Genomic DNA, 19603 nt, shown 5'->3' on the forward strand with positions numbered 1-19603 from the left:
GTTTCTCTGCGTAGCCCTGGCTGGCCTCAAACTCAGAGATCTGTCTGCCTCTGCCTCCCAAGTGCTGGGATTAAAGGTGTGCACCACCTCTGCCCGGCTGCATGTTTTTCTTTTAACTGATACATGAAAACAGGGCATGCTGTGCTGGCTCAGGCCTGTGATCCTAGCACTCAAAAGGATGAAGCAGGAAGATCAACAAGAATTCAAAGCTAACTTGGGCTACATAGTGAGTTTAAGAAAAGCCTGGGCTATAGGTAAGGTCCTGTCTCAAAAACAAAAAGTACAGCAAACATCTATGATTCATTTCTGGTATAAACATTCAAACTCCTTTCCTTTAGATGTTTGAGATATATATTACAAAATCATTCTCTATAATTACCCTCCCATGCAATTCCACAACCAGACCTTCTTACTCCAAACTGTAACTACAGCCATTGATCAACCATCTCCAACGCTCTATCCTTCCTTTGCTCCCAGTCTGGTAAGCAGGATCTGACTGTCTACTGCTACTGAGCTCATGTATTTTAAAGTTCATATGGAATCATGTGCTACTGTTTATCAGTGGCAGGCTTATTTCACTTAGCCTTATACCGATGTCTACGTCTATCGTGTGGCACAGCGCCAGGGCTTTGCTTTTTTATAGCTGAAGAGTATTCCATGGGAGCATGTACTACACTTTCTTAACCATCCATCAGCTTGTGGGGCAGATGTAGCTCAGAGATGGGGCTTACCTGGCATGTGTAAGCCCTCAGCTTTAATCCCTAGCACCAGAAATGAGCATTTAACTTTGCTTCCTGTCTCGGCTATGTGAGTAGTGCTACAATACATAACAAAATGCACAGGTATGCAGATGCCTCTTCAAATCCTGCTTTTCTTTGGCTATCTGCTCAGAAGTGGTGTACCGGGTTCTATGGTAGTCCTACTGCCTTTTTTTTTTTTTTTTTAAGGTTTATTTATTTTATATGAGTACACTGTAGCTATCTTCAGACACACCAGAAGAGGGCATCAGATGGTATTACAGATGATTGTGAGCCACCATGTGGTTGCTGGGAATTGAACTCAGGACCTCTGGAAGAGCAGTCAGTGCTCTTAACCACTGAGCCATCTCTCCAGCTCCCTACTGCTTAATTTTTAAAGGAACACACATAGTATTTTCCTCCGTATAGCTATCCCAATTTACACTGACACCGACAATACTACCTTGAAGATCCCAGACTAGATTTGAGTAGGTTGAGCCTAGATGGTAGAAACTGGTCAGCAGGCTAGTTATTAACTCAAAATGTACAGAGCCATGCCTAATCTTCCAATACTGCAACAGGATCTTCCATCACAGAATTCATGTTGGAGAACCATGTAATCAAGTTATGAAACAAAACAAAACAGAAAACTCATACATCTAAACTCTTATCATGTATTCATAAAGTTTATAGCTTTGTGTTGTGGTACATTCAGTTATTATGAGGCACATGCAGCTCACAGAGCATAGGTTGGGCACACCTGAGAAATGCTTAGAGGATGGATAGATGGCTCGGGAGCTAAGAAAACTTGTTCTTCTTGCAGGGTACTCAGATTGCTCTCAGGGACTCCATGTACATGGAACACAGACAAACATGCAGGCAAAACACTCATAAATACAAAGCAAAATATTAAAAAATAAAAAAGGGCTTGTAAAATCTGAAACAAGGTGGCTGGAGAGATGGCTCAGCGGTTAAGAGCACTGACTGCTCTTCTAGAGGTCCTGAGTTCAATTCCCAGCAACCACATGGTGGCTCACAACCATCTGTAATGAGATCCGATGCCTTCTTCTGGTGTGTCTGAAGATAGCTACAGTGTAGTCATATACATAAAGTAAATAAATCTTTTAAAAAAGAAAATCTGAAACAAATTACCAAAAGAAAATAGGAAGAAAACTTCAGGTCCCTGGAATAGAAAAGATTCCTTGGATAAGATTCCCTAAGTGCAGGAAACAAAATAAAAACTAAACAGATGGATTATACCAAACTCAAAAACTTCTTTACAAAAAAGGAAATAAAATAACCATCAGAATGAAGAGACAGTCTATAAAATGGAAGGCTATATTTGCAAATTATACCTCCAACACAAAGTTAACATCTGGACTATATAATGGACTCTAAAACCTCAATAGTAAAAAATAAAAAATAAAAACTTGGGGGCGGGGGGGCTGGAGAGATGGCTCAGTGGTTAAGAGCACTAACTGCTCTTCCAGAGGTTCTGAGTTCAATTCCCAGCAACCACATGGTGGCTCACAACCATCTGTAATGGGGTCTGATGCCCTCTTCTGGTGTGTCTGAGGACAGTGACAGTGTTCTTACATACATTAAAATAAATAAATCTTTTAAAAGAAAAAAAAAATCCAATTTAAAAATAGGCAATATGGCTCTGTATGATGGTGTAGGCCTTAATCTCAGCATTGAGGAGGCAGAGATTTGAAAAGAGGAAATGTGGGCTATGCCAAGCATGGTGATATTGTAGTACCATATCTGTAATCCAGCACTGGAAAAGCAAAGGCAGAAAGTTGCTCTGAACAAGAGTTCTAGGACACCTTGTACAAGGTGAGTCCTAGCTAAGTCTATATTCTTTTTAGTTCCTTGAGCCAAAAGCTAAAATCTAAGACTTTAGAAGGCTATGGTAAGTCAAGAGATGGTTCCAGAGAATATAACAAACAAACAAGACAGAGCCGGGCGTGGTGGCACATTACACGCCTTCAATCCCAGCACTGGAGAAGCAGAGGCAGGCGGAGCTCTAAGTTCATGACCAGTCTGGTTTATACAGTGAGATCTGGGCCAGCCAGGACTGCACAGTGAGACACTTGTCTCAAAAGAAAAAGCAAACAACTCCCAGTGATGAAAGAGGGAAAAGTCTGGGTGTTAGGGAGAATACTTATTTGTTCATCTGATAAAATCAAATGAGTCAGGCACACGAGAAAGGTAACAAAACTCAGTATCACCACATCATAGTGTATACTAACAAACATCAAAGAGAGCCTACAGATAAAAACAAAGAGTTCAAACACAAAAGAAGGATGGAAGGGTCCAGCTTGAGACCCACACCCACTCCATACTGCCTGGAGGGCCAGGATCCAGAAGCTGGATAGCCCAGAGACCCAGGATAGAACCAAACATGACCAGCCAAAAAAAAAAAAAGTCAGTGAAACAATTCCTAATCATAGTCTGTTATACTTGCAGACAGGAGCCTAGCATAATTATCATCAGAGAAGCTTCACCCAGCAACTGACAGAAACAGATATAGAGACCCACAGCCAAACATTAGGCAAAACCTGGGGAATCCTGCAGAAGAAGGACTGTAGGAAGCAGGGGGGTCAAGGACACCACAACAAACCCACAGAATGAATTAACCTGGGCTCACAGAGACTGAACTGACAATCAGAGAGACTGCACGGGTCAGACCTAGGCCTTCTGCATATATGTTATTGTTCTGTACCTTGGTCTTTTTGTGAGACTCACAGTAGAAGAGGGAGTGTCTTTGACTCTTTTGCCTGCTTTTGGGACACTTTTCCTCCTACTGGGTTGCTTCATTCAGTCTTAATATGAGGGGGAGGGTGTCTAGTCTTACTGCAACTTGATATACCACGTGTGGTTGATATCCATGGGAGGCCTGCCTGAGTGAATCTCAGATGGAAGGAGGGGGAGAAGGACTGGCAGGGGAGCAGGGAGCAGAAACTGAGGCTAGTATGTAATACATGAGAAAATAAATTTTAAAAAATTACTTTTCTTAGTATAAGAATAAAGAGAAATTATTATTTATTTTATTTGTTCCATACTATGGGCCCTGTCATGTGCATGCTAAGCAAGCAGACAACTTCTGAGTTCCATCACCAGCCCTCTGAAACGGTTTTGAAATGATATTCCATCATGATAATTAAAACTGCTGGCATAAAATATTTTTTTCCATTCTTTTAACTCATATTGTAAATTTTTTTATTATTTTTTTAATTAGGTATTTTCTTCATTTACATTTCCAATGCTACCCCAAAAGTCCCCCCAGCGCCCCCCACTCCCCTTCCCCCCAACTCCCACTTCTTGGCCCTGGCATTCCCCTGTACCGAGGCATATAAAGTTTTCAAGACCAATGGGACTCTCTTTCCACTGATGGCCGAAAAATATTATTTTTTCATGTAAATTTTTTATTTTTATATTTTTACTCTCTAAAAGAGATTTATTTTTACATATATAAATGCACTATCTGAATGTATACCTGCATGCCAGAAGAAGGCATCAGATACCATTACAGATGATTGTGAGCCACCATGTGGTGGGAATCAAACTCAGGACCTCTGGAAGAACAGTCAGTACTCTTTTTTTTTTCCTTTTTCATCCCTCCCCCTTCTTTAAGATTTATTTATTTATTATATGTAAGTACACTGTAGCTGTTTTCAGACACCCCAGAAGAGGGCATCAGATCTCATTACGGGTGGTTGTGGGCCACCATGTGGTTGCTGGGATTTGAACTCAGGACCTCTGGAAGAGCAGTCAGTACTCTTTTAACCACTGAGCCATCTCTCCAGCCCTAAAATTTATTTAAAAAGAATGAAAGAATAAAAAATTCTGTCTAGATTTTATCAGAATGAGATACATGTTGACAATGGACAATTTTCTTCAAAAGAAGTAGGTCAAAAACCAGACTGGTGTCACAGGCCTTAATTCCAACTACTAAGGAGGCTGATGCCAAAGGACTCCAAGTTCAAAACCATCCTGACTCGGACTCAAAATAAGAAAACAAGGATTAGGGATGGAGCTCAGTGAGAAAGCACTTATCTGGCACGTGCACGTGGTTTACTCTCAAAAGAAAACCAACTTGGCAGAAGCAAGGCCCCCAGAGATAAGAACTTTGTTAAAATCAGGATCTCATGGAAGGAGGCCAAAGGCCCACCTTGCTGGCAATGACACAAAATAAAACAAGCCTAAGAAGGTGGCCAGATTTACGGCAAGTGAACTGTGTATTTACTCAGTGTTGCTCTCAAGCCAGGCACTCAGGGCACCATCTTGGATGCTCCGACAGGGAAGGAAGATAACCAGCAACAGAGTAGGACACAAGTTCAAGTCTTGAGGAGAGGAGATTTCAGAAAACCCAAAGAAAAGTCAATCCCCAGCCCTCATCTTAGGATAATTAAAAGCAAATACAGTAACAGTTTAAAAAGGCTCTATGAAAATCACAGGAGCACTTAGGTGAGCACAACCTAACATGCAAGCCTGGGAGAGAAAGGGGGTCAATTCCAGGGACAAAGGGAAACTTTCACAGTGACAGAAAATGCTGATGTAGAACTGTCAGGAGGCAGTATGCTGGAAACAGAAAAGAGACAAAGCCCACAGCCAGAGAGACTAGAAGCAAACATAATCACAGGGTGATCATGGCTGGCACACTGCAGTAGCCTGCCATGACAAGGACCATGATCCCAGAACAACATGAACAGGCCTATCAAACGTACAGACAGCACAGGGCAGTTGTAGTACACGCCTTTAATCCCAGCACTCAGGAAGGAGAGGCAGGTGGATCTCTGTGAGTTCAAGGCCAGCCTGGTCTACAGAGGGAGTGGACGGGTAGAGCTATATGATGAGATCCTGTCTCAAAAAACCAAGCAAACAACAACATCAACGTGCTAGTAGCTTTCTTTTTTCATTAACTGCTTTGCTGCAAAGAGAAAAGGCAGAACTGCTGATCTGCTTTGCTCTTTCACTAATAGAACCAAAAAAAACCCAAAGTGCTGACAGTTAGCTGGGAGTAGCAGCATAAACCTTTAATCCAGAGCCACAACACAAATGAAAAGCAACAGAGAATCATTTCCATAGACTCAGATCTTCTAGTCCAGAGTTACATCCCAACATGCTCACTTCAGAATCAGGCAATAATCTCGACCTCTGTAGAACAGGGAAAGAGAGGTACCTTGAAGCCTTGAGAAGGATTAACCCCACCCACACTGATGTAGAGACGAGAAGGAAATTCAAACTGCAGACTACAAAGCTCTTCGTCAGTCTGAAATTTAGTAGGCAGCAGCTATGATCCCTTAAGACACCAAATCTTTCCTACAGGAAACAGCATGGGTTTACTAAGAAAAAAGCCACACTAGACTCATGTTCTGGGATTTTTTTTTTTTTTTGACAAGATTACTAAATCTACACAATTCAAAGAATACTGTGGATGGTGTGCCATCAGAGTCAATGTGTACAGCCCAGGAAATCAGTGCAGCTGTTCCTCTGCAGATGGAAATACACTGTACAACTCAGCTGACAACTGGATCAAGAAAAAAGAAACTACACAGACTTAAGGTGAAGATATAGTGATGTATCAACCAGCTGTGATGATGCAACCCCGCAACCCTAGCACAGCACTCAGCAGGTAGGATAAGAGTCATAAGCTCAGGGAACTTCTGTGCTGAAGACAGGTCCACTGCCCTGGTTGGCAAAAGAGAGAGGACAAGGACCAACAAGCCTGCTATTCAACACAGATACCATATTCAGAGTCTACACAGCACCTAAGAAAGGACATGTAGAAACCAGAGAGAGATGGGGGACCAGAAAGACATGTCAAACAAAAGAAAGTTGGTCAGGACCAAACGAGATGGCTCACACTAGTAACCCAGTACTTAGAAGGCAAGAGGACTACCTAAGCTTTAGGCCACCTGGGCTATCCTAACACTTTGTCTCAAAAGATAGAAAAAAAGGGCAGTGAGGGTGTAGTTCTCTTTTTCTTTCTCTCTCTCTTTCTTAAGATTTATTTTATCATGTATACAACATTCTGCTTGCATGTAGGCCAGAAGAGGGTATCAGATCTCACTATACAGATGGTTGTGAGCCACCATGTGGTTGCTGGGAATTGAACTCAGGACCTCTGGAAGAGCAGCCAGTGCTTTTAACCTCTGAGCCATCCATCTCTCCAGCCCCTGAGGTCGTATTTCTGTAGCCATCACTGTATGAAAGAGGAAAGTACTTAACAGTGGTTTTCCTAGGAGTCACAAAGCAACCTGGTTACCAGACAGAAACTCGTAGAGAGCAATGTTCCACACAGGCAAGTATCCTAAGACAAAGCTGCCTGCCCCATAATGATTTTCATACCTTCTCTGGAAGACAAAAGGCCTGAAGTATTAGGAAGGGAGCTAGCTGGTCTAAATAACCTAGAAGGTCTCTTCCAACCATAAAAGCTCTGATCCTAGAGACATGCAGACCAAAGCTATTTAGCAATCTACTATATAGACATCCAAAAGTAGCAAATCCCTGTTGATGCATACTAGATGCAGTCTGTGCCAAGCGGTGTCCCTGAATGCTAGCAAAATAAAAACACAGGCTTCTAGTCAGTCCAGCCTTCAAGTGCAGTCCTGCAAGTTTTCACTCTGTCTCAGCACTTTGATGTTCTCATCCCCCAGGGGATTGCTAAAGGACAAATTAGCCATGTAGCAGAGCAACTGTTACTCGGTAAGCATTTAACAAGTGTTATTATTGTTGATATTAATAAGAAAAAAAATTAGTTGGCACCTGGTATAGCTGTGGATATGAAGATACTTATTTCAGTTCCCCTCTCTAAGAGGCTGGTTTGCTCAGGTGACTACTTAGAAGAATGCCAGATAACTAACATCCACTAGGTACCTACTATGTGCCAAAGCACCAATCTAAGAGCTGCAATATTTTGACAGACTCCTGACAGTTCTGTCTAATTTTGTCCAAGGTTACAGAGCAACAAAAAGAATTTGAATGCAGGTAAATGGGCTTCAGAACCTTTGTTCAAACCCAGTGGTTCCCAATCCTGACTCTACATTGAACTACTCAGGAGATACACAAACAACATTACCTCTAGGACTTATCCAACTGCATCTACCCACAGTTCTATCTTAGGCCATCTTGCCTAAGGCTTGTATTCAGGTTGCACTATACAATGAGCAATAGTCCTCAACCGGTGTCCAGGCAAACATACTGCCTTTAAAATGAAATATCTGCATAGCTGAGTATGGTGGCACATACCAATAAACTCAGAACTTGGGAGTCAGAGGCAGGAGGATCAGAGTCCATGAGCTATGCGAGATTCTACCTAAAACAAAAACTTGGCAGAAACATAAGATTCTGATTGCTCTTCTTATAAGCAACTGTTGACTAAAATTACACACAATAAAACAATTTTCTTAAAGTAAGGCTTAAGTCTTTAAAGTTAGACAGATATAGGTTAGAACCCTGAGGTTTTCATTAGCTCTGAGCAACTCATTAAATTTCTACAACCTGCTTCTTCCTTTGTAAAGTAATTATAAAAAATATATTCCTCAGAGACTTGCTGTGAGAAACAAACACGTGCTTAACCCAGTGCCATAAGAAAGCACAGTCTCAACAAACAGTAGCCACCTTCCCTCATCCAGCAGGTTCCTGAGCTTCCGCTTTCATCAATCAGGCACAACTAAAGAGACTCACACAGCACCAGAGCTTCAACATGCAGTGAGAAGGCTGCCTCCTGAGCCCTTCATAAACACCAATATTTATAAATGCACAGAGAGGACTGTCGGGTTCATGGACTTACATAAGAAGGCAATGAGAAGGATGTAGGCTCACTCTGTTGAGCGCTCCTTTTAAAAACTGCTTTGCTAGAGAGTCATGGTGCACCCCTAGAATCTTAGAACTTGGGAGGTAGAAGCAGGAAGACCATGAGTTTAAAATCATCTTCAGTTTGAAATCAGTCTGAGCTCCATGAGACGCTGCCTCAAGCAAGCAAGCAGAAAAGTAGTAATTGGGCCGGGCATGTGGTGACTTGACTTGATTGGCATGAGTGAGTCTCAGTTACACCTAGCACCACAAAGAAAGAAAAAGCCCACCACTATCAACTGCCTTGCTATGAGTTCTAGGGAGAAAAATACCTTAATAAAATAGGCTACAGTTGGTTTAGGTCTCTTTGAGAATAAGTACTGAGAGGCCTGCATGTACCATGCATCATTCCCAATAAAAATCCCAGCTGCTCCAAAAGAGCTCCAAGTGCCCTAAAAGAAAGCTTCACAGTGAGGCCCTTCCACTCTTCTTAAAGGCAAGGAACAGCTAACTAACATCACTAGGATCAAAGCAGAGGAGCAGGTCCCGAGGTAAGGATGCACGTCTCCCCTCTGACACAGCCTCCCTGACAGTGTCTTCTGCTCCACTCTTCTAGCTCTAACCGAAAACTATCTGACAGCGTCTCACATTTACAAAGGTGATGTCAGAATCCCTTCCTCTTGGGTATTTGGATGACGACCGGACATACAGGAAAAGCCAGAAAGATCGTGAAACAACGGCAGGGAAAGTCACTCTTGAACCAGGATGAAAAATCTGCCCCAAACACACTGTACCTTTCTTCATCATGTCTCGGTCCAAGGCTACATTTCTCTGGGCAAGATTTACTTCTGCTCGAAAGTGGAAGCGCTTGGCTCGCTGTTCTTTCTTTTCAATTGCTTCCTAGAAAGTTAAAAAAAGAGGCAAATAGGGAAAGGGAGGACGAGGAAAGTTAAATCATAAACATGCTGCAACCTTCAAATAAATCACAATAAGCAACTGAATGTATTTTGCAAAAAACTGGACATGCATAGCATACAATAACCCTGCTGAAATCATTTCCATTCTATCATAGCCTATGACTGTACCCAGAACATAGTAGGAAGTCAAGAAGTCAGTGAATACTTGTTTATAAAGTTTTCTGATATTTCATGTATCACCAACAATCACACCAAGAAGTTAAAACAAATAACTTAACCGTCTCAATTTTCCTAGTGCAGAAATGGAGATACAAAAAACGGAAGGAGGTTTGCAGAAAATATCTCCTCTAGCTAAGGGCAGATCTGATCCAGTGCTATTTCCAGGAACCCCACAACTACCATTATCACTTTACATTGTCTGTGGGCATGGTAATCACACCTATCATGCTCTTCCACATTATGTATGCCTGAATGGTCCACTCCCTAAAAGCCACACCCCCATCTAAAAATAACACCAGCGCAAAAATAGTCTCCTCTATTCCAGCCTTATGTGCATGGAATCGCCTGTTTTCCTTTGTAAGTGACAAAGACATCAACACTGCTGAAAAAACTTTGTAAATTTCTTCCAAAGGTGAAAATAAATTCAGGTCCAATTATGATTTTCTGATGGCTCTCAAGAGCCCTTCAGTAACTGCAACTGAAGGCCTGACTAAAATCAGCTTGAGGGTGTGAGGAAGCAGCAATGCTTCTGTTATTTCCTAATGGTTAGGCTCATTTTTTTCCCCCACTGCAGTCCTCCTAGCACAAACAACAATCTACTCGCTTCAGTTTGTGTGCATGTGTGCTTAGTGTATAGGTAGGAACATATGTGTGCATTTGAGGATGGGGGAGCAGGTCTTTCTTAATGCTGCGATTACAGATACAAACACACTTCTCTGAATTAAAAAACAAACAAACAAACAAGCAAGCAAACAAACCATGGGTGCTAGGGATCTGAGCTCAGTTCTTATGCTTCTACAGCAAGCACTTTACTGACTGAGCCAGTAAATCTCCTAGCCAAAATCTTTTCCCCGGTACCTGTTTCACATATTAGAAAATAATACCAAGTTGAAAGAAGTCTACTTCTCAAGTGAAACTGAGAACATTTCACTTTGTACTATTTTCTCCACTAGAAGATGCTCGGCTCTTTCTTTTGGCCTTTAAGTATCTGACACAAACGGAGAAGGAGAAACTATAAAAAGCCAAGTATGGCATACTTCTATTTATTGTTTTTAAAGATCCAATATATAAATATATACTATTGTTTACATTATAAATTGGGTCTGGAGAGATGGCTCAGCAGTTAAAAGCACTTGGGGCTCTTACAGAGGACAACAGTTCAGTTCCCAGCACGCGCATGGTGTAGCTCACAGTTGTCTGTAACTCCAGTTCCAGAAGATCTGATGCCCTCTTCTAACCTCTGTGGGCACCAGACATGCACATGGTGCACATAATACATGCAGGCAAAACACTGATACACATTTATAAAATAAAAAATATAATTGAAATTGAAAAATCCATTTCAAACTGAACAGTACACATTTAAATCAGGAAGAAAGAAAAGGTCTGGGGCTGGAGAGATGGCACTGACTGCTCTTCCAGAGGTCCTGAGTTCAATTCCCAGCAACCACATGGTGGCTCATAACCATCTGTAATGGGATCTGATGCCCTCTTCTGGTGTGCCGACAGAGTATTCATATGCATAAAATAAATAAATCTTTAAGAAAAAAAAAGTCTGAACTGAAATAAAGCAATGTACTGACAATTTATCACGTGGAAATTAAGAAGCTTCACTCTGAGGTATTATAATGGAGGTGATACAATGGTAATAGCAATCACTTAGCAAAAGACAATATTGTCAGATGCTGGGAATAACTCAGTTGGTATGGCCCTCAAAGGTTAGACAGGCAGACAACTAGAAAACCCTATTCTTCTAGGTTGACAACCAGTGTTTCCATAGATATGCATTAAGGGCTCATTTACATGTTGGGTGCTTTTAACAGTTTTTAAAGAGGGCAAATGACATCCAAGTAAGCATCCCCAAGGCCAGGGACATGGCATGATTGTGGCTGTGGTTGTGCTTGCCATGTAAACCTGACAACCTGAATCTGGATCCCCATGTAAAAGCCAGACACTGGCACATAGCTGTGATCTCTACACTTGTATAGCAGGACAGGAGACAGGAGGCAGAGATGAGAGAATACCTCAAACACAAGGCAGGAGGGGACGGAGAGACAGCTGAGCAGATAAAACCACTGGCTGTTGTTGCAGAGCTCCAGGCCTGGTTCTCAGTACCCACAGGACAGCTCACAACTATCTGAAGCTCCAGTCCTAAGGATCTGAAGCCCACTCCTGAGCTCCTCACACAGGAGTTCTCAACGTGGTACACTGACATACATGCAGGCAAATCACTCACACACAAATTTGAAAATAATTTTCATAATACTACTACCAACAAAAAAAGAAGCCAGATGCAGTGGCATATGCCTTTGATCCTAGCACCTGAAGTGCAGAGGCAGGCCGATCTCTGTGGGTTCAAGTTCAGCCTGATCTACATAGCGAGTTCCAGGAGAGCCAAGGCTATGCAGAGAGATCTTACCTCAAATAAAACAAAACAAATTAAAAACAAAACAAAACAAACAAACAAACAAACAAAAACCAGCCAGGTGGTGGTGGCACATGCCTTTAATCCCAGCACATGGGAGGCAGAGGATTTCTGAGTTCGAGGCCAGCCTGGTCTACAAAGTGAGTTCCAGGACAGCCAGGGCCACACAGAGAAACCTTGTCTCAGAAAAAAACAAAACAAAACAAAAAAAGATGAGAGGTGAGAACCAACACCTGATGTTGTCCTCTGACTTCACACAAGTGTTACAGCACACACACACTTTCACACAACACCCCCCCATCAAACATAAGTAAATGTTAAGTAATAAATAAATATTAAAATAAGCATTCCCAGTGCAAACTCTTTCTTGGAAATGATTGAGCACAGGCAACTAAGGACAGTGATTAACTTTTCATGGAGACAAGCACACACAAACGCTGCCTGAAGGTCTTCAGGATATAGAAGGACATCCTTGGGTAGACAGATGTAGATATTTGATACTATGAGATACATATCATATATACATGAGATATCTATCAGCAATAAAAGAATAAATGAGGCAAGATATTTACTGCTGTGTAAATGGTAAAGACCAAGCTCATTAATTCTATCTGCTGATCAAACAACATCCCAGTCTGTCTCACCTTGGAGGTGACATCGATCCCAGTGATGAAGCTGCCAGCCTTGTTTTCATATCTTCTGCTTGTGTCCTAACAGAAGAGGAAAGATGACAAACTTTGACAGAAAAATCCACAGAAAAGGCAACCTGACAACTGGCCCTTTTGGAAGTCATTCTTTTCAGCAACCCTTCTCCATTTTAACAACTCTTGTTAGGAGGAAGTCTGTCTCTGAGGCTCCACAGAGGCTTCCAGACGCCAGACAGGAGCCTGTTCGTAACATTAGGTAATTCTGTCAACTCAGGGTATCTATATAAATGAAAATCTAAAGTCTTTTGTGGAAAAAAAATGTCAAAAATGAGATAGTCACTTAACTCCCCAAACCAGACTGGACACATTTCCCACGAAGGGCCACTAGGTGGCGCAAATGCCTCCAGGAGAATGCTTCAGGTCCTGGATCTCTGGGAAAAATACAGGCTAATACAATGAAGAAAGGAGGGGATATGAACAGAACTAAAGTCTCGGGACTGCAGCCGATACCCTGGACCCTGCATTCCATCTCCAGGCCCTGCTTTCCTCCACAATACATGTCTTTCTGACTTCTGCTCTCCTCTTGTGCTTAAGACAATCCAACATTTCTCCAACAAAACAATCCTGTTTCCATGTCTAAGACTTCTGAGCTTGCTGTCCTCCCCGCTAGGAATTACTCCTACTTCCAACCGACATGGTCCGCCCCTTTTTGTCATTTGGGGTTCAAGTTGAATCTAATTATCTCGAGGGACTTCCCTGTGCATCCCAACACACACCACCAACTGCTTCACATCCCTCCTGGCCACTGTGCTTTTTATCCTATTAACAGGGTGTGTGTGTGTTTTTGTTTTTGTAGCACTTAATACAAAAGGAAATTATTTACTTGTGTCCCCTACTAGGGCAATCACCAAGAGGGAGTTCGCTCTTAAGCACCTAGGATTACACCAGCACACAGAGAGGTGTGTGATATAAACATGTTAAACTGACTGAATGGATAACACCTGACCTATACACTATCCACTATAACCTATAGATGTTGTCACCAAAGATATTGCCATTTGTCACCACTACCTTAGCCTTCACTCATAACTTCAAATGTAAAACCAAGCTGCTATCTTGTAATTAAAGGAGGGGGTGCAGGGTGTTCATGTTGTTATGTGAAAATCGAGCTATTCAGGCCTCAGACCAGCCTTAAGAAGGGGCATGTGACTACCAAACCACAGGCAAAACACTCCTCAGACCCACTGTGGTTAAAGAAAGATCAAATGTCACTGTGTGTCAGAAGCTGGGACCACCGAGAGTAGACGCAGTGAAGGTGCGGGGACGTGAGGACCCTCATCGACAATACCAACACACGAGTGTCTGCTGTTTGACAGGTCTAGCCCTCCCAAGAGGTTTAAGTGACACCCAACTCCGCCGGAGGAGGAGGACCCACCAGGAAACCTGGATGCCGGCGGCACCTAACACTTTCTTTGAGGGCTGATCCAGGTTCTGTTCCGGCCCGCGGCTCCTTTTTATCTCCAGCCAAACACAGCTGATTCCGTTCGGGGCCACCGAGGGGCAGCGAGAGGGGTGTCCCCAACTCTCTCCGAGATCCCCCGCCTCTCCAGCGCTCTCTGCACCCATTTCCGGGCGCCCCGGCGTCCTTTCTCTCTGGCGCTCTCCGGGTCATGCGCGGCCCCCGCCTTTCGGCGCTCGCGCCCCTTTCCCGCGTTCCCGGACTTGCGCCAGTGCCGCCGTCCGCCACCTTCCCTGACTCGCCAGGGACACCCGCCCGGCGACCTCCTCAGCCCCCGCCCCTCTCGCCCGTACCGGGAGCAGTTCCTTTAGGGAGCGCCGCACCGGCACGATTTCCAGCTCGCCTTCTTCCACTTCCATGGGCTCCGGCTCGCTACGCTCCAAACCGGACTCCACCTCGGGAGACGGAAGCCCCAAAGCCGGCCCAGCGGGGGCCTCCGCCTTCACAGACACTCGCAGGCCGCGAACGGCCGCCATAGCTGCCAGCCGGCCGCACCACCGAAAGCCCGCCCCTCACTCCCGCCGCCTAGAGCGCCGTCGCTGATGACCACAGAGGAGCACCGCTATCACCTAGAGCGTCGTCTGTTTCTACCAGAAAGCTGTCCTTATCTCTGGCGCCCCCTTGGTGACCTAGGAACCTGGGGCCGGCTTGGGGCGGGATTTCGCGGAGTAGGGGGCGGGACGAAGCAGGGATGGAGGTGGAGCGTCGTCCGAGGTTCCAAAATACCTACACTTTGAGGACTATACTTCTAAGAACTGCTGAGCGGTTACCGTGATCTATCATCTAGACAATCTGAGCGTTAAAAAAGTTATTTCCGTAGTAAGCTTTGGCTCTGTCAAGTCTACCAGTAATTGAGCTATATTATGTGGTCAAATTTTTAAACTAGGGCCCAGTGTAGGGGTTACATGCCTCTAATCCCAGCAGTCAGAGGCAGGCACATCTCTAAGTTCCAGGCCATCCAGGGATCCAAGGTAAAACCCTGCCTAAATTTAAACTGGAAAGGGATGGTACACGATTGTATTCCCAGCACTCGGGAGATAGAGGCGGGAGGATTAGGATCCGAAGGTTATCCTCCAATTACACCAAGGGGCAATTGCTAGCTTGAGGCCAGCCTAAACGACAGAAGATCCTATCTTAAAAGGGGAAGAGGTGCTTCAAGATCACAGTGACCTAGTCAAAGGGCAGAACCAGAGCTTAGACCCGTTTTGTCACTTCTGGGAGCTCTGCTCACCAGAGACTCACAAGCATGATTTCCTGCAAATGTTCCTAGTAAGAGCCTGGCTGGGAAAGAGGAAAGGCTTGTTCAGACTTGAAGAAGGGACTTCTTGTCTGTCATGAGTCCTGACTTTGTGTCTCCTCCTGGTTCATATTTAGTTAGCCCTTTCTAGACCTATCTCCCAATCTGAACCAGGAATAGGTGAGACCATATATCTGAGCCCCTAAAATCTTTTCAGCGAAGGGCAAATCATTCTAAAACAGAAAAGTCACCAGGCTCAGATACACTAGGTCACTTTGGGCATGGCACGGAACCTCAGAACATAGAACAGTGGCACACCTCCACAGAAGAATATAAGGACCGAATGAGCTAGTTATGTGCAGCTGTAAGATCCAACAGAGGTGATACTGTACATCCAAGCTTTTCTTGAAATGGGCCTGTACCATGGGACAAACAAGATGGAATTCCTTAGAATGGTACCATCAATTGATTGCAATGCAAAGTACAAAATTGGGTTAAAAGAATGGAATGTATTTTCTTTTCTCCTGTTCCCCTTCCTTTCTTTCCTTCCCTTTTCCTTTTGCTGTATTAACAATGCAACCCAGAGACTTGAGCATGCTAACAAAGCCCTTTACCAGTGAGCTTTACCCCAGCCCTCTTGTTTTGAGACAGAATCTTGCTATGTAGCACTGGCTGGCCTACTACTTGCTTTGTAGCTGAGAATGATCTTAAACTCCTAGTCCTCCTACCTCTGCCTCCTACGTGATGGGATTATAGGCATGTACTACCAATGCCTGGCTCCCTAGTGTGTGTTTTATAGAACTGTTTGTGTTTGGGATGGCCAGCTGTGGGTGACAGTCATGAACCCCACCATTACACTATCTTTCTAGGCCTGTGGAGTAGGAGGTAGGAGAAACAAAAGCAGTTAATTACTTAGCCACACAGGCCTCTCTCCCTCCTAAAGAGACTTGCAGCTTGAGGATTCAATTCAGAGGGATTTGAAATTACAGTGCAAAGAGGCCTTGGGGCACCCACAGGAGGGGGTGGTTATCAGGCAGTCAACACTTAAGTTCCCAGGCTGCTACCAGACAGCCCTATGCCTTTCTCCTGACTTGGTCCTAACTGTAAGTGACTATTCCTGGTTGTCAACTTGACTATATCTGGAATGAACTACAGTCCAGATTGGAAGGCTCACCTGTGATCAGATCTTGAGGCTGGGAGACACATGTTTCTGACCTGGATCTTGGCATGGAGATCTTGAGTCATTGTGACCATGAGAAGCTTAGGCTCAGATAAGATAGTAGACGCTTTTAATCCCTGGAGACTGAGGCAAGGAGATCTCCGAGTTCAAGGTCAGCCTGGGATAAGCAAGTCCCAGATCCAGCAGTGGTGGTACACCCCTTTAATCTGGGCCACTTCTTCTGCTGGAGGCTCACATAAGGACATTGGAAGAAGGAAGATTCACTGTTCTTTGCCTGCTCGCCCTGTGGGACTGAGCAACTGCTAGATCCTTGGACTTCCATTCCAATGCTGCTGACCATTGCTGGGGAGTTGGACTACAGACTGTAAGTCATCAACAAATTCTCTTATTATATAGAGACTACCCATAAGTTCAATGACTCTGGAGAGCCCTGACTAACACACCCAACTTGCTTCTTCTGCCATGCTGTCCACAGTGCAGCCCAATGAGGTGAAACCACAGGGAATTTAGGAGGTGGTAAAGAATAATTTTCAAACAGTTACAGTTAGTAGGGCTGGAGAGATGGCTCACCTGGTAAAATCCCTGCAGTGCAAGGACCTGATTCTAAATCCTCAGCACTTGTGTAAAAGCTTGGCAAAGTGACGGGTATCTACCCCAAGTGTTGGAGAAGCAGTGATAGGCAGATCCCTGAACCCACTGGCCAGCCATCCTAGCCAAATCTGGTAGTCCAGATTCACTGAGAGACCCTGTCTCAAAAACTAAAGTGAAGATAGATCAGTGGTTACAAGTATACAATGCTCCTTCAGAGGACCTAAGTGTCTAAAATAATAATAAAGAGGAGGAGGCTGGAGAGAGATGGCTCAATGGTTAGGAGTACATATGCTCTTGCAAAGGACCCAAGTTCAGTCTCCAGCATCCATATCAGGCAGCTCACAACCGCCTACACTCCAGGAGATCTTACACCCTCTGCTGGCCGCTGAGTGAACTGTACTTACATAATCAAGGAAGCTATACATCAACCACTGCATACCCACATGGACACAAACAAACACCATACTTACATATAAGCACACTCACATGCAGTCAGAGCTGAGCACGGTTGCTTACACCTGTAGTTTTGGCTGAAGCAGGATGATCACCAGGATGGCAGGGCTATCCTGAGCTGTAAAACACTATCCTTCCTCTCACCCCTAAGAAAAGGTAAAACAAATACTCAAAATTAAATATTAAATATATATATATATGTGTATATATATATATATATATATATATAATTTTCAAATATAAAATAAAGACATCGGCTATGTGTGTGCCTACTTTAACTGAGTTCTTACCCAGCACCCACAAAGTCCTGGCTCAATCCCCAGCACAGAATAAACTAGGCATGAGAGCACACAGCTGTAATCTCAGCACTCAAACAAAAGGTTAAGAGGCAGGAGAATCAGAGCAAGTTTAAGGTCAGCTTGGAACACAGCAGAGCCCGCCCCTCCCAGTGTCAAATCTCACTGTTCATTAAAACTACCGTAGCAGAGGAAAGTTGCATTGTGTATCGCTCTGACCACGTGACCTTCCAGTAAGTGGTCGGTTGTGGGGAGGAGCAGGGAGGCATGAACACTGGAGAGTGGGTTTCTAGGACAGTGAAGACCCAAGCTTTGACCTGTTCTCATCTCAGCTGGAGAAATGTCTGTGGCCACCAGGTACAGTTTACAAGTGTGGGTGGAGGAAGGGTGTTAGGGAAGGATGCTCTAACACTGAAGCCTGGAATTCAGTAGCACTGACACCTCAGAGGCCTAGTGCAGCCAGACTGCCACTTGCTGTACTGATCATGTCTTCAGTAGACACCCAGGACCCAGCACTACCTACCCCCAGCTCCCCACGGCGGTGTGTGTGTGTGTGTGTGTGTGTGTGTGAAATACTGTCTATTTACATTTGAGAAGGTGAAGTCTGTCTGAGTGTGATCTCCTGTGTATAGTGGAGGTCACACTGTAACCTGAGATACAGTATCCCCTGGGAAATCTAAAACCCTCAGAAGTTCCCATCCCCCACCCCCATCCCTGAGCCACCATATAGACTGAGAGATTGAGGAAACAGAGACCTGGAAACAGGTCTGTAGGATTCACAGCCTGTAAACATCTTCTCATAGGCACCAAGGTTCCCCAAGGCATGTTCCACTGCCTCCCAAACCTTTAATCAGACCCACTGTTGTTAGGGCTCAGTTCCCCTATGTGGTATAGTAGTTTCTAACTCTGGTTTTCCCAGATGTCTTGGAATGTGTAGGGCTTACAATCCTCCTGGGAGCTTTTGTGGAAAGGCCTGGGTGGGAGGTTAGTGATGAAGAGATGTAGATTCTAACCTGACACTTTTCTAAGGTACTTTTCTCTGGGCCTCAGTTGTCCTACCAATGTGCACGCTAAATGGATTAGATTCATGGGGAAATCACATGGAGCACCTGCGATTCTCATCAATGTTCTCAGGACCCAACCATTTTGACGGAGGGTATAATGTTCTTTGACAGACAGAGGTGGGGGTGTGGGGAGGGCAGTACCCTGGAGGGGTCTGTGGGCTAGAAGACACGATGGAGAGAGAAGTGAATGGGTGGGTGGGCAGAAACTGAGCCAACCAGCACCCAGAGAGGCCAGAAGCAGGCCCTGAATAGTAGAGTGGGATTCTTGCTAGGAGCTAGTGGGGACATGGGCTGGAGACCAGTGAGGTGAGAGTTAGGGGCTGAAACTGAGGGACTGTGGGGATAGGGAGGGAATGGAAACAAAACCCACGTATGGGTCTGGCATTTGTGGTACTGCCCCTCACAGGAGCATACTGCGACCAAGAAGCAGTCAGGAACACTGAGGGTCTGCATTCCTCAGGTAGAAAAACTGATCCCCAACTGATAGCCTCTAGTTTGGTCATCTTGGTCTTCAGTCC

At 44.3% G+C, this 19603-nt stretch overlaps 1 protein-coding gene across 2 annotated transcripts in view; it reads right to left on the minus strand.

The window, feature by feature from the left end:
* Ncbp3 (nuclear cap binding subunit 3) overlaps positions 1 to 14776 on the minus strand; it is a 39958-nt gene extending 25182 nt beyond the window's left edge. Inside the window, exons 1-3 of one of the 2 annotated variants that reach the window (XM_085829830.1) lie at positions 14558 to 14776; positions 12743 to 12808; positions 9332 to 9437 (exon numbers count right to left, since the gene is read on the minus strand). In XM_085829830.1, the coding sequence (XP_085685956.1) occupies positions 9332 to 9437; positions 12743 to 12808; positions 14558 to 14740 (355 nt within the window). In that variant the 5' untranslated portion in view covers positions 14741 to 14776. The remainder of the gene's footprint in view (positions 1 to 9331; positions 9438 to 12742; positions 12809 to 14557) is intronic. The other variant, XM_021176645.3, reaches the window with a different exon arrangement.
* Between the last annotated feature and the right edge of the window lie 4827 nt (positions 14777 to 19603).

This window comes from Mus caroli, unplaced genomic scaffold, assembly GCF_978045245.1.
Source record: "Mus caroli unplaced genomic scaffold, Mus_caroli_1 scaffold_13, whole genome shotgun sequence".
Taxonomy (NCBI): domain Eukaryota; kingdom Metazoa; phylum Chordata; class Mammalia; order Rodentia; family Muridae; genus Mus; species Mus caroli.